General features: G+C 35.5%; 1 protein-coding gene across 4 annotated transcripts in view; it reads left to right on the top strand.

The window, feature by feature from the left end:
- The window catches only part of LOC149531199 (alpha-1,3-mannosyl-glycoprotein 2-beta-N-acetylglucosaminyltransferase-like), a 196,165-nt gene extending 182,045 nt beyond the window's left edge, over nt 1-14,120 (top strand). For 3 of the 4 annotated variants that reach the window (XM_089811949.1, XM_089811951.1, XM_089811952.1), the window contains 4 exons: nt 12,516-12,578; nt 12,874-12,912; nt 13,016-13,186; nt 13,322-14,120. In XM_089811949.1, the coding sequence (XP_089668075.1) occupies nt 12,516-12,578; nt 12,874-12,912; nt 13,016-13,186; nt 13,322-13,435 (387 nt within the window). In that variant the 3' untranslated portion in view covers nt 13,436-14,120. The remainder of the gene's footprint in view (nt 1-12,515; nt 12,579-12,873; nt 12,913-13,015; nt 13,187-13,321) is intronic. The other variant, XM_089811950.1, reaches the window with a different exon arrangement.
- Nucleotides 14,121-14,882: the final 762 nt, after the last annotated feature.

Here is a 14,882-nt window from a genome sequence, read left to right as displayed (position 1 = left end):
TTAGAACTCAATTCAAAAGTATTATTTTTTTGGCCCTTTTTGATCAAAACCCTAAAATGACCCTTTATGAGGCCATTCAACTTAAAAACAGACATTTTGTTCGCTCTTTTGTTCTCAACTCATTTTGTCTCCATTTTGGCATTTCAAAGGGTAGGTGATTTTCTCGAAAGGGATCATTCGTGGAGTGCCAGATAGTTTCTTCAAAGAATATTTAAGCGTCGAAGGCAAGTATTTAACCCTATTGTTTAGTCTTTTGATGATTTTTATAAAGATTTTGATGAAATTTTTCAATTTGTTTTTTCCAGAAAAAAGAAACAGTTTTAACTCTTTGTTATTATGTTTTTGTATCTTGATTTTGCACTTGTATGCTTGCATTTATTATTTTTTTTGTAATTTAAGATTATGTAATTTTTAATAATGATGGAAAATCAGATTGCAAGAATGGGTGAGTAGTTAAAGTTTAGTGGGTGTGGAAAGAAACCAAAAATTCAAAATTGATAATCTCCTTTATGGAGACATCCCACAAGGCTTTCACAAATTCCAAGAGTTGGGGGATATGTTTGGAAGTGTAATTTTTCTAATACACAATTTAATAACTCTTATTCTTGAGTGAAACATCAATTTATGGGTCCTTCTGGTAAAGGGATTGGAATGTGTGAGGGCCCAATTGAGAAGGGGATGTCTGCCATAGAAATAGTAGCATTCATAAGAAAACAAGAAGACATTGATAAGTACAAAAAGAAAAAAACTGTTTATTCTTTTTGAAAGGAAAAAAACAATAAATTTACCCACTGATATAGTAGCAGCCTCCAAACATCCCATCCCCTCTTGCATATACCCTCTGCGAAAGTCAAAGATGAAGTAGAAATCTGCACCTGTAAAAGAGGTGCATTTGACAAGGCATTCAAAATGGAAGCAAGAGATACAGCTGAACAAAAAGTTTCACATTGCTTTTGTGCAAGTGGTCTTCCATTCAATTTGGTGAGATCACCATATTGGCGGCAAGTCATATTAGTAATCAATAGTCCATGTCCTGGTTTAAAAAATTCTAGGTATGAAAAGGCGCATACCGCCTTATTGCAAAGAGAGAAGAATTATGTAGAGGCCACATTGAAATTAATCGAAGATTCTTGGATTGAATAAGGTGTTTCTATTTATTTTGATGGATGGAAAAAGTGCAAAAACCATCCATTGATAAATGTTATTGCCATGTCCTCTAAACGAGTGATGTTTTTGAGAGTGGTTGATTATGAAGGGGAAGTTAAAGATGTAGAGTTCATTTCAAAATCCTCATTGAGTCCATAGAGTTGGCTAGTCACGAGAATGTGTTCTATGTAATTACAGACAATGCAAAAAATCATAAGGCTACAAGTGCTTTGGTTGAGGCAAGATATAAGCATATTTTTTGGACACCATTCATCATAAACTCTTTCAACTTGGTCATTCAAGCAATTGGCGCTCGAATAGAGTCAGTGACAAAAATATAGGAAGAGGGTGAGGAGATCCAAATGTTTGTGACGAACCATGGAATGTCACAAGCAATTTTCAGATTTTTCTCGAGATTGGAATTGTTGAATGTAAATTTAATTAATTAATTTTATTTTATTTATGTAATGTTCAATATCAATATGTATATAAATATTTATATAAATATGTAATTATTTTTAATGTGTTAATTAACTTACTATTAACTTTATCGTAGGTTGTTGAGACTCAATTTGCAAGCTATGATACAACTTTTGAAGGTGCAAGATGCATTGGGTCAAATGGTTATTAACCACCAATAGGGTGTATGGAAGCAATCAAATTTGGAAAGGGCCCAAAAAATCAAGTCATTGATCTTGGATGGCAATTGATGGGTTCATGTGAAATATGTATTGGATTTCACCAAACCTATCATGACCATGCTCCAATTTATTGATACTGGTGGACAATGTTTGGGGGATGTCTATGATAGTATGCACACGATGATAGAGAAAATAAAATTGGTAATACGAAAATAAAGAAAATGACCATGAAGAAACTTTTTTCAAAAGGGTGGAATCAATCATTCATCATGATTGGAACAATATGCACATGATGATAGAGAAAATAAAATTGGTAATACAAAAATAAAGAGAATGACCATGAAGATTTTTTTTTCAAAAGGGTGGAATCAATCATTCATCATGACTAGAACAATATGACAATGCCATTTCACCTCCTTGCATATGCCCCATCTCCGAGGTACTATAGCAACAATATACTTTCTATGTTAGGGAGGTTACCACCATATAAAGATTCTAAAGTTGCTACTAGGTACAAACATGTGTTTGGTAGGTTCTCTCAAAACCCAAAAGTGGAAGAAAATGTTAGGAGAGTATTTGACTTGTTTGCTTCAAGAAGAAATCATACTCCTTGTGCTTCTAACGACGAATCCAAAATGGATGCTATTGCATGATAGTACCTCCATGGTCAAGATTATATGTACCTCCAACCTCTTACAGTCAATATCATGTACATGTAATTTTGTATTGTATAATTCAATACATTATATTCTTTAATATTTTGCATTTTGCAATTTTAAATTTTGTTAGTCTTCTCTTTCGGTCGAGGTCATCTTTTGCTAAATAGGACTAGAGTACATACTCTATCCACTTTGTCTACTTAGTGAAGTGTAACTGTTGGCTACAAAAAGTTAAAGACTTGGTATATATTCACTCCAATTTGCATCTTCTATCATGTAAGGAGCCCCAATACAAGGACGGGGCAGAAAATCTTTGGGATATAGTTGATGAATCTACTAACTTGGATTCAACTATTGAGGATCTTGCTTGAGTTGCTATGGGTAGTGATGATGACATACCTACACATAGTGCATCTAGTGCAAGTGACACTGCTTTGAGTTCAAATGGTGTTGAACTTGCAGCAGCTGAAAATGGAATAGATGATTTTTTTGATAATCCTTTTGATGAGTGTTGAATCATGAACTACATTGAAGATAGAAGACAATTACCATATTTGATTGTCAATTTTACAGCTGTAATGATTTTCATTTAAATTGTGAACCTAGATATATTTGATATGACTTATTTGAATACTTTTGAAGGTATTTGACATTTTAATATTTATCTTTGGCATTGATAAAAAATAAGGTAAAATAGTATCAAATGATTTAGTTTTACAATTCTATACATTTCTTTAATTTTTTGTATATGAATGTACACACACATGTAGCTAGATGCGCCAAAACCTCCAATTTTTTTATCTACATGCCCACATACCAGACTCTCATACCTGTAACCATTCCCAAATTGGTAACTTAGCTCAAAACCAAGTAAAACTCACTTTGAGAGCTTTGAGCGTAAATGCGATTATCTGTGTAGCTAGAATTGTATGGCCGACACTAAGAAATGTCTCCAAAAACTCTTTAAACTTGAATAACACTCAAATAAATCATAAATCACACCCAAAAAAGGAAACCCAAATCAAAATATCATATAAAATTTCATCCTCATCGAACCCTTATCACTAAAATTCAAGCAAACATTGAAAAATTCTAACTGAATTGAACAATTGGCTATGGTGGATCTTGCATGATTGAATTGGGCTAATGGATTTTTTAGTCAACGATCCAAAGAAGTACTCTACAAGTTCATTTCAACATCTTGTTGTGTGAGCACAAGAAGAATGAGGGCCCAAATCCCAATATATAGAGTTGAAGGGAGCAATTAGGACAAATTCAAATATTCAATTATAATATCTCCTAAACAAGGCTCCCATATGACTTTAAAACTTGTGTCTCCCATATTATGGGCATCCCAATTGGAGAAACCTATCAAAGTATTGATTCACTTAAATATAAAAAAGTCACTTTTAAAACACAAGTCAATTTAAAAATAATTCTTATCACCTTACAAAGACTCACCGAGGCTTCAAAAACAAAGAATGCACACACTAGAATCAATTGAAGTTGATTGATGATAACAGAGGCCGACATGAGCATGTACTATAAATAACAATGTTCTTTAGAAAGCCAATAAAAGGAACCCATATAAACCCCAAAAAGATTGGTGCAGTCCAAGCTCTAACTAATAGCAGCTGTTGTCAAATGTAATTTCTCCAATTTTGAGGTAACTAATAAAACTGTTTTTTATTAAGTGGTAGAAATATGAAATGTGATGACAATATTAACTAATTTAAATAAAATAAAATTATAATATGTAATTAAATGACACTATTTATAAAAGTTCCTCAAATATGATTAATGTTAAAGTTGTCCAAGTTCACCTAATAGTCTAGATGCTTCTTGTAGTTATTAATAAGGAGGTTGGATGGAGAAAGTAAGACATGCTGGGATTTGATAAAGACTTATGATATTTGGAGATGAAAATCTTAGGAGTTCTATAGATGGTCTGGACAAAAACCTAATTCTTCTAGAGGGGTGGATTTGTGAGAGCCTACATCTGTGCCAAGTTTTTGAAGTCTTCATTGGATACAAATTTGCAGATAAGTTTATTTAATAAAGATAGTTGCAGTTAATTGAGGCTCAACATTCTATTTGATAAACTTTTCCATCTTAAATAAGGATGTTTTTAATTTTATGTTATTGGGAGCTGGTTGCCTGATTGCTTGATCTAATTGCAAATTCAGTATCTATCTACTGTCTCATTAAGAATATCTATTGCGGGGGCTTAGATTGTTAGATTCCAAAGGAAACAAGAAAATCATTGAAGGCTTGATTTTTTAAAGTGTGGCTTTGTATACACCAGGGTCTTGTCTTCATGAGAATCAGGCATATTAGAGGCCAATCTTCCTAAAGCTAGCAATAAAATATATAAGACGTGGCTTTTTAATTTTTATCGTATACTCTTATGCCTACCGGTGGGACCATTGGAGAAAACCATAGTCAGGGGAAGTAAATGGATTGTTATGAGTTGCAAGTTTCCTGCTTGAGTGCAATTTTGTGCTGTGCATAGAATTGGTTAAATCATCAAAGACAAATAGTGATTTCCTGTTGCAGCAGAATCTTGAGTATTAACCACGAGCTTCCTTAAGCATTTGTTTTAAACAATATAAAGTTCTGGCCGCCTTTATTTTATAATCATGGGAATCCTTGTGCGGAAGTAGAGAAATTGATACAAAAAGAGTTCTAAGGTTGTGGTTGTATGAGTTCCCCTGAAATATTTCATCGCAACATGCTGATTGTCACAATAATCCATCTGGGGGTAGACATTGCAGATTTGTGCTTTTTTCCTGTCCGCAGCTACCATATTGGGTGCATCCTATACCATTGCTGGGAAGTGGTTCCTGTCTCTGAGTAATTCTCATTACTATTGAGTTGTATGTATTCATGTTAGAGATTTCTGAAATACTAAATATGAATAATGTCTTACATCGATTATATTTTCTGTCATAATGATTTCTGAGTATTATAGTTTTTACAATCTAACATTTGATCTCCATTGCATGATTTTTCTTCTATTCATCTTATATGCACAGCAGTTGTATGAAATCTTTGAATAATCAGAATTGAATATTGTTAATGTTAAGTATGGATTATTTATATTATGATGATTGATTTATTTTCCTCAATTATTGTTATGTGGGGATATATCAATGGTATCAGATAAGATAAGATAATGATATTAATATCCAAGAAAAGACCAACAAAAGGTCTATGGGACTGGAGGATTACAACAATGAGGCTGACAGCAGTAGGAGCACATAAAGGTGTCCGAAAATAAATACAAACAACAAGAGAAAGCAAACAAAGAACCAAAGAGGAGGCCAAGACAGAGACTAGGAGTCCTTTCTAGGCGAAAAGAAATCAGTCACTGAATGATAAGCATGCCGATGAGTAAAGGCCTTGCTTTGTCTGTGGCCACTCATAGAGGAGTGTCATTGGTGCAAATAGCTGGTACGGGATTTGACGATCTGGAATGTTTGGTAGATCTAGTGGAGCTAGAAGGCCTTTTCACACCACACAAAAGAGATAATGGTGTGAAAAAGGCAGTAATGAGTTGAGTAGACGAGTGCCTATGCGGAAGCAGTGACTGGATCATGCTATCATGGAGCATAGTGGCCTCTCGAAAATAAATTGCAAGACAGTGCTGATCATAGTAGCTGAAAAAATCATAGAGAGAGAAGCACTCTCGGAACAGACAGAAAAATCTCCCTTTGATCTCATAATAAATAGGACAACGGAAAATGAAGTGGGTCTCAATCTCCACCTCACCCAAAGTACAAAGCCTGTAGATCTGCTCTCCATTGTCAATATGATGGTCAGTCTGAACTTGAAGATGGTGAGCTATGCTCATTGCCAGCCTGAGGGTCATCTTCAGAATTGCTGAAGGTTTTCATTTGTAGAAGAAAGATGACAACATCATGTGCATGTATGTTACCTATCAAAATTAGAGCAAACCCTTTAACGGAGTGAATAGTTGATGGTGGAATTTGGCTGAGTATCTACCAGCTAAAAAGACAGCAAAGGTTGATTCGTCCAGTGCAAAGGGTTCATAAAGACATGTTCTAAGTATGATGAATCGGAGGATTGTCGAAGTCAAGGTAGTATGGGTTATTCTCTTAAAAACAAGTTGGATGGAGAAACTAAAATGAATGAGAAGAGTAAACAGCTGAAGTCGGAAGGAACATTCTTGAAAGAAGAAAACTCTCAAGTTACAATTGAAGAAAGGATAGAAAAGAAAGAGGAGTCACTTGGTTGTGACTTGCAGCCTACAAATGATCATGGGACCATAGAGGAACGGGGATTTCAAGATGTGAAAAAAGAAGATTTCTTAGTAACAAGTGATGGTGATGTCCTAGACACATCAACCCAATTTTCAGATCCCACTTACATGCAAGGTATGAAAGCTCTCAGTAAGATTTATTTCCCTTGTTTTATACAAATGATTACATTGGAACATTACTTGTTAAGGTCCTATGAGGCATATTGTTTAAGGAATCCATTTGTGGAAACTAGGAGTTCGGCTAACAAGAATATCCATTAGTTTGATAATATTTGGTTTTTCATGTATACTTCATGGAGTTGGTTGAAGGTGAAAAACATAACAGCTAATGAAGTGTGGGTACAGATTAATTTTATAACAGCTTGGACAACTAATATAACATGTGATTTTCAGCTGGACATGCATCATATACCAGCTCATGTAAAGTAGCAACCTGCCTCAGAATAAGATGCAATAAAGGACAACGAAGATGCTTTGAAGAGGCATGAACATGTCTCTGATTGTCTGAGCTAGACCAGCAGTCTATTGTCAGCACATGAGCCTTGCATTGACAACAATCAAGAATGGACTGATAAGTATGAGATATAAGTTGAAAATTCAGATTGCTCATTCTAATTTTGTATCAGAAGTTGAAGTGACACGAGGAAAGGACTGATTTCTAGAACATCAGTCCCTTGCATTTGCAGAATCATATGTTGGCATCCCTTACATATGAAAATGTAGATTTGATTGTGAGATCTCCTCCCTTTGGGTACACAGCTGTACTTATGTTAGGACTTAAGTCAAATAACTTAGATAGTTTAATAGTGTGTAGCTGTCCTGCTTGGCTGGTTATAGCATCTTTAAAATTTTCATGGCTTACATCAGCTGGTTGATTGTATTGGAGTATGTGGGATCTTTATTACATGGTTGATAAGTGGCATGATGCAGATACAAAATCATTACATGGTCTAGGAGACATCATTGACATCATCTTAGGTTGATTTTGATGCTGGCATGATTAATAACAGCAGCACAAGACGGACTGGTATGTTTATCTATGCACATTTGAAGAGATCTTTTCATATCATTTTGATAATCTACCAATTTAGGTGGGGGACTGTTGGTGTATCCATAGGGAGAGACACCTATCTCTTTATATTCATCTTGGATGGTAGATGGACTTGAATCCAAGCTTTGGTGTGTGTATGCATTCAGGGTTTACTTTAGTGGTGAATATTTGACAAATTGCTAATCTCACTCATTGGGGACCCTGAATTGTGCAAATTTTTTGGCACTTTTTAGGTGGCGCTATTGGCCGCAATTTATGAAAATTGTGTTACATGTTCAGACCAATCGCCAATAATGATACATGATCATTTTTATTTTGATGATGATTTCGCCAATGGAATCAAATCTTTCCACATGGTAAATTAAATGTTTTCGCCCACAATTTTCGAGGCATGTCTTAATTGATGGTCACATTCACCAATGTATGGTAAAACTTTAAGTTGGGTTATATGTAAAGTACATATATTTGACAAGTGTCTATTCTGAAGACTTTCTTAGGAAATTTTTATCCTTCTAATCTTAGGCCCGAAATAGATTATACTGTGGACAAGTGTCATTATTTCGGAAATTGTCTCTAGAACTTGTTGTACTTTAATTTTTTAGCCTGAAATGGGATTTAGACCATTGATTTAGGATCATCTAATGGTCATTAAATAGGGTTATTGTATCTTGGATGATACAGATTTATTGTTTCTATATATTTCAACTTACGGTCGCAAATTTTAAAATAATTAAAGAGTTGCCATGGTTTTACAAAATTATCATGTGACGGGGAAAAAATTGCCAATAAAATTAAATTGTTTCCTATTTTGTAAAAGAAATCGCCAATTCAAATTAATTTTTTGCCCCTAAAATAATGTTGGATTTGCTACAATTTTATACATTTTTCCAAAGGGGGGTTTCGTAAAGTTATCCCTATATGCATTGTCATGCATGGGTCCTGATGAGTTCCAACACAATCTATGACATAGTTGTGTGTATATCAGAGTTGTGTGGTGGAGTTTGGGTAAGGCTGACTCTTGAGGATTGTATTGGCGAGTTTGCTGATGCCGTTCAGAGGATCTTTCAGCTTGCATCTAGGAGAGTTAAGGAGGTAGTAGTTGCAATCATGGTGCAGCATAGAGCTTTTAACGTGTATTCATACCAGCCTCCATGATTGGTTTGGGATCTTGGTGCAGTAGAGCATTGCTTGAGGACAAGCAATGTTTGGGCCAGGAGGAATGTAACGTCTCTAATTTTCAAGTGACAATTAATTAAATTATTCAAATAATTACTTAATGTAAATTAATTTTATTAAATAAGATTTTTTTTTTATTAAATGTCACTTATTAATAAGAGTTCTCTAGATATGATTAATATTAAAGTTGGCCAAGTCACCTAATATTCTAGATGCTTCTTGGAGTTCTTTATAAATATGTTGGCTGGAGGAATTAAGACATGCTTAGATTTGATGGAGACATTATCTCTGGACATGGAAACCTTCAGGAGTTCTATAAAAGGGTTGGATGAAACCTAGTTCTTCCAGAGGGGTAGAGTTGTGGTAGGGTTCACTTCTGTGTGTAAGATTCCTGCTCTTATTTAACAAGGAAATTATAATTTGACTGATGACATTTTGATGAACAGTTTGAGTGCAAACTGTATGAAGGCTCAGATACCTCTGAAATGTATAAACCCGGAAGAAAGGAAATGACTGATCACATGCCAACCCAGGGTGGAGAGTGGAGCAGATAGTGTAAACGTTGGCAAAAATGATTTACACAAAAATCACAGAGAAAATGTCTCAAGCAACGTGGGGTTAGATATTAAACTCTTACATACATTTACCACTGTGTACAAACAACCAAACATATCTGCAAATACATACGTTTTTGCTAGACAATGCAACAGTAAATACATATGACTGCAGTGAATTGAGAGTAAGATAACAAGACGTGGAATCTAGGATAGTAAGTATGGACTCTTATTGGTCACGGGACTCCTTCCTGCTGTCTGATATACCTTCAGCCCTCACACCAACTGCTATCTCGACTCTCCTGAATGTGTGTGTTTGCTCCTTCAATTGATACGCATATCCTGTACGCTGTTGACTCAGCTTCAAGTCACACTACGCAGTAGACCATTATCCACGTCCAGCTGGAATCCAATACCGTAAGGAATCTAAGGTCAGTGCCTCCCTTAGTTGTTTCACGTGCCGTTCTCAACAGTTGTATGCCTGCGTTGAGGGGGGTGATGCCATCCGCTGAAGCTGGAGGTTTTCACCCAGAATGAGCATGAATGAGCAGAAGTGTAAGCTCCCTACGTTTGCCCTGCTGCCTCTGTGATTTTAGTTCTTACTTGGTACTGCTACAGCAGTAGATACAACCTCCTTGCCACCTTAGTGATTCAAACCGAGTGCCTGCCAGACCTTGAAATCTACTCATGTGGCTATCTTCTATTTCATATTCAAGATTTCCCAAACTCTCAGTAATATCAGCAGACTGACTTGTGGTTATGAAATTGACCAAACCCAATTTCTCTTGTCTACTTCTTGCCAGATTCTGAACACCCTTCAATGAGATGTTGGGGCTATGCCCAACTCCTCAAACAACTCGAGGGGTTTCGTCCTTAGAGTAACCAGTCACATTTAAGCAACCATTTAGGATTTGAATAATAACATATATTCGTGGTGTCAATCCCAAAGCAACTACTTTCTTTTATAACCTTGAAGTGAGGGGAGATGCGAGCAACTAAGCAATGTGGGATAAAAGTCTGTTTTGTCTTTTAGTCACTTAAGTCATTTTTCATAAAGTGACTTTAAATAATAAAGTACTTTATAAATCAACTTAATAAAACAATGTGACTTTAACCTTAGAATTTTCCACTTAAATATCTCCTCTACTGAAACCAAAAGACTCCTGTGACTCGTTGGCATCCTAAAAACAAATGCTGTTAGCCTATCTGGATGGAAAGATAGAGCAACTAGGCGCCATTAGGTCTAGCACGGAGAAGGGGACATTACGCTGTGCCAAATTTATGAAGTCTCTAATAGAGACGCTTGCCAATAAGTTTATTAATAAAGATAGTTATAGTTAATTGAGGTTCAATATTGTTTGTGATAAAGTTTGTCCATCTTAAATAAGGGATAATTTCTATACGTGGGAGCTGGTTGCTTGACTGCTTGATCGAATTGCAAACTTAGTATCAATTTGCCGTCTTATTAAGATTATCTATTGCGGGACATAAAGGAAATTATGAAAGGTTCAATCTCTTTAAGTGTGGCTTTTTATACACTTGGGTCATGTCTTCAAGAGAATCTTAGATGTTATAGGCCCGTCTTTCTAAAGATGGCTATAAAATATATTTAGACATGGCTTATTTATTGTTATCACATACTCTTATGTTTGCCAGCGGGACCATTGGAGAAGGCCAAGTCAGGAAGGTTAATTGGATGGTTGGAGTTGTGAGTCTCTTGCTTGAGTGCAATTTTGTCTTGAGCAGAGAATTAGTGATATCATCAAAGACAAAGTGCTAGCTTTTTGCAGAAGAATTGTGAGCATTTTGAAGCATTTGTTTTCAACATATAATGTTTTGGCCTTGTTTATTATCATGGGAATCCTTGTGCAAATCAACTGAGCTCAGAAATTGATAAACAAAGAGTTATAAGGTCATGATTGTATGAGTTCCTTTCAAATATTTCATCACTACAATGCTGTGATTGTCGTAATCATTTGTCTGGTTGTAGACGTTGCAGATTTGTGTTTTTATCGTGTTCCCGGCTACCATATTGGGTGCGTCCTGTACCATCACTGGGAAATGGCTACCGTTTGTGATTGATTCTTATTGCTATTGAGCATTGTATCTATTAATTTTAGCATATTCTGGAACGCTAAACAACAATGATATCTTATATCTATTATATTTTTAGTCATAATGAAATTTTGAGTATTATAGTTGCTGCAATCAGACATTTGATCTCTAGAACATCATCTTCTATTCATCTTATACGCATGGTAGTGATATGAAATCTTTGAATAATCAGAATTGAGTGTTGTCAAGTGTGATTTTTTCCTAGTATATATTGCTGCTTTTCCAATTATCCCTACTAGGAGGTTTTTTTATCAAAACCTATTGAAACTGAGAACTGAGCTCACTAAGAAACAATGGAAACCTCCAGAGCATCAGGAAACCTATGGAAAACCCTGATAACTGGCTAATGCTCGCAGAACAGCATGGCCTAAAAATGGGGTAGTTAAACAAAGGAATGATTAGTTTTCCCAAGAGAGATCCCTTGATGGCACACCGTTTAAAGATGTGAACTGGTATATAAGTAAGAAAATGCACCTAAGTTGGGCTATTATTGAGTCTCCAGAAAACCCATCTTTCTTTGGTGTGTCATTTCTCCATTGCAGGTTTTTGATTTTGTCACTTTTAGAAGAAAATGCACCTAAGTTGGGCTATTATTGAGTCTCCAGAAAACCCATCTTTCTTTGGCGTGTCATTTCTGCATTGCAGGTTTTTGATTTTGTCGCTTTTAGAAGCTTGCACTGTAAAGTGCATTTTTCAACAATATATTTTAGTACTTTGCAATTGAACTTTCTATGTAGCTCCACCTTTATACTTTCACTTCAGCTCAGTGCATCATTTTTTCAGTATAATGAAAATTTTCCATAGCCATTAGCAATTTCAATATTTAAAAAATATAAAAAAATCTGAATCTAACTGAGCTGATCACTGTTTTTCGCAACTGTCTAATGACAGGGATCTAGTTTGGGACAGTTCTTCAGACAATATCTGGAGACAATCAAGCTGAATGATGTCCTAGTATGTTTCAATATTTTCCTTTGTTTTGTGAATCCATTTTCTTGCTGTTGATATTATGGATCCACTCAACGTAAAATAATATTTATGTAGTGTTTGACTACTTGCTTTTATTGCACAACCTTGATTGATTGTGGTATAACTTTATGCGTGTGCTTACAAAGAAACCTAATTTTTATATTTCTCCATTCTTGGAAGCCACCTTTGCATGTGTATCATAGTTTGGTTCAAAAAAAGAAGTCAGCCTGGTACCTTTATTTGTGGTTCTAATCACAATTGGTATTTGCATTTTGTTAAGGTGAACTGGAAATCAAAAGATCTGAGCTACCTATTGGAGGTGAGAAATGTCTCCAGAAGGTCTAAAGATTTTAACGTTTTTAGAATTTAGTATTACATAGTTTTATGTCTCAATTCGCTCTTAATAGTTTATCTGAATGCAGGAAAATTACAAAAAGTATTTTGCGGAACTTGTTTCAAGGGCAACGCCTGTATATGGCAAGGATGTTGTTCATAAGGCATACGATATAGATGGGGATGTTCGGATAGAATATTCAAACCAGGGACACTTTGAAGGAATTGCACGGCAGTTTGGGATCTTCGAAGAATGGAAGGTATATTTTTCTGCTAATACAGTTGATCTCAAAGAAAAGCCCGTCCTATGTTGCTATGTGTTTTCAAAATTTGTGTTTTAAATAGCTTATGTAGGTGTGTTGGACCAATCAGTTTCTTATGAACCCTTCATGCAGGATGGTGTACCAAGGACTGCTTACAAAGGAGTAGTAGCATTTAGATGGCAAACACCAAGACGCATATTTTTAGTTGGTCCGCAATCTCTAAACGAACTTGGAATCATGAAATAGGTGGCCGGAAAGGTTTGTTGTGCTTTTTCCTTCATAAAATTATAGCTATCCTGCAATTCTGTCAAGTAGCAGGTAGCTTTACTAATGGACGAAGACAGTCTTCAATTTTATTGAGTATTTAACCATTTTAAAAATCAACTCAGCTGCACAAGATCATCTCAGAATCAAGCAGTTGATTGTATATCCAGGAGGTTTGCCGCTGTCTTCACCTATAGGAAAAAAATTAAGATATAATAGATGCAGAGGAAAGCTTTCATATTTATAACCGGAACACTTGCCAAAGGCACAAGGCTTATTGAATATTACAATGTTAGCCTTGTTTTATCACGAGTGGCCTGCCCAGCCATCAGATGGTGCGATTCTTTTCAACAGAGTAAAATTGTTCCGATGTTTTGGTCAATTAGTTTAACCAAGTTAGTGTCTAAAATGCCTTGTTTTTTATTGAAATCCGTCTTAAATGTCTGGTTAAACAATCCGTGCTTGCCTATTTAAAGATGATGGAAGTGTATTATTTAATACAATGTCATCGATAATGTAATAATAAACTGTTCGTGCTTAAAAGATAATTAAAATGTAGAGATACATGTTATGGGCTGGGGAGCTCAAAGCATTGATAAATTTAAATTGCTTGTTTGTGATGATTAAGTAAGAATATTAAAATATCAGGGTGCTTCATTGTGAATCATTATATTGTATTCACTGCTCAAAATATATTCAAGTCGAGAAAATTTCTTCAGCATTTTTTAGAGGAAATGCGAAAGCTCCAAAATAAAAAAGCAAGATAAACGTAATGTATAGTTTATCACCAAATCACTGTTAAATGTAAATAGATTTTTTTTGAAATGATATAACCTGAAAATTAGAGTACGGTTGAGAATGCAGCATTGTGAACCATATTATTGTAAACACTGCACGGTGCACACAAATATTTTCAAAGGATGTAACTCGAGTGCTTTCTTGGAAGGTAAAAGATAAATCGCAGTGTAACTCGGAGACTCGCACCCCCCTCCCAAACTTTGAAGAACTTGTCCCCGAGACGTCCCTGCACTGGGTACTTGAGTACCCAAGCACCCCCACCTCCGCCATTCCACAACCATGCCGCCGCTGGGATGTGTACTTGAATTTCTGTTTGAATTTTGATTTTTGAATGTTACTATTGGGTATGTAATACCTATGTTGAATGCCAATGGTTCTAATTTATTTTGCAATTTTGCTATGTTCAAGTATTTTAATTTGGTATGTTCTAGTGAACTACTGAAACATCATTTATAACTAGCATTTCAAGTTCTTATGTATACTATACAACACCCCTCTCTAACCCGTCCTCCCCTTGCTGCCATCCCCTAGCCATCCCCTGCTGTCCTGAAAATGAGGCTCATTTTCCCTGTGTTCCAGAAACTTGCCGCAACATCCTGCCATCCCGAAGTACCCTCGTACTGGTGTAACA

Source organism: Cupressus sempervirens, chromosome 11, assembly GCF_028749045.1.
Source record: "Cupressus sempervirens isolate cs-2001-9-10 chromosome 11, ASM2874904v1, whole genome shotgun sequence".
Taxonomy (NCBI): Eukaryota; Viridiplantae; Streptophyta; class Pinopsida; order Cupressales; family Cupressaceae; genus Cupressus; species Cupressus sempervirens.
This window is presented reverse-complemented; position numbering and strand designations above follow the sequence as displayed.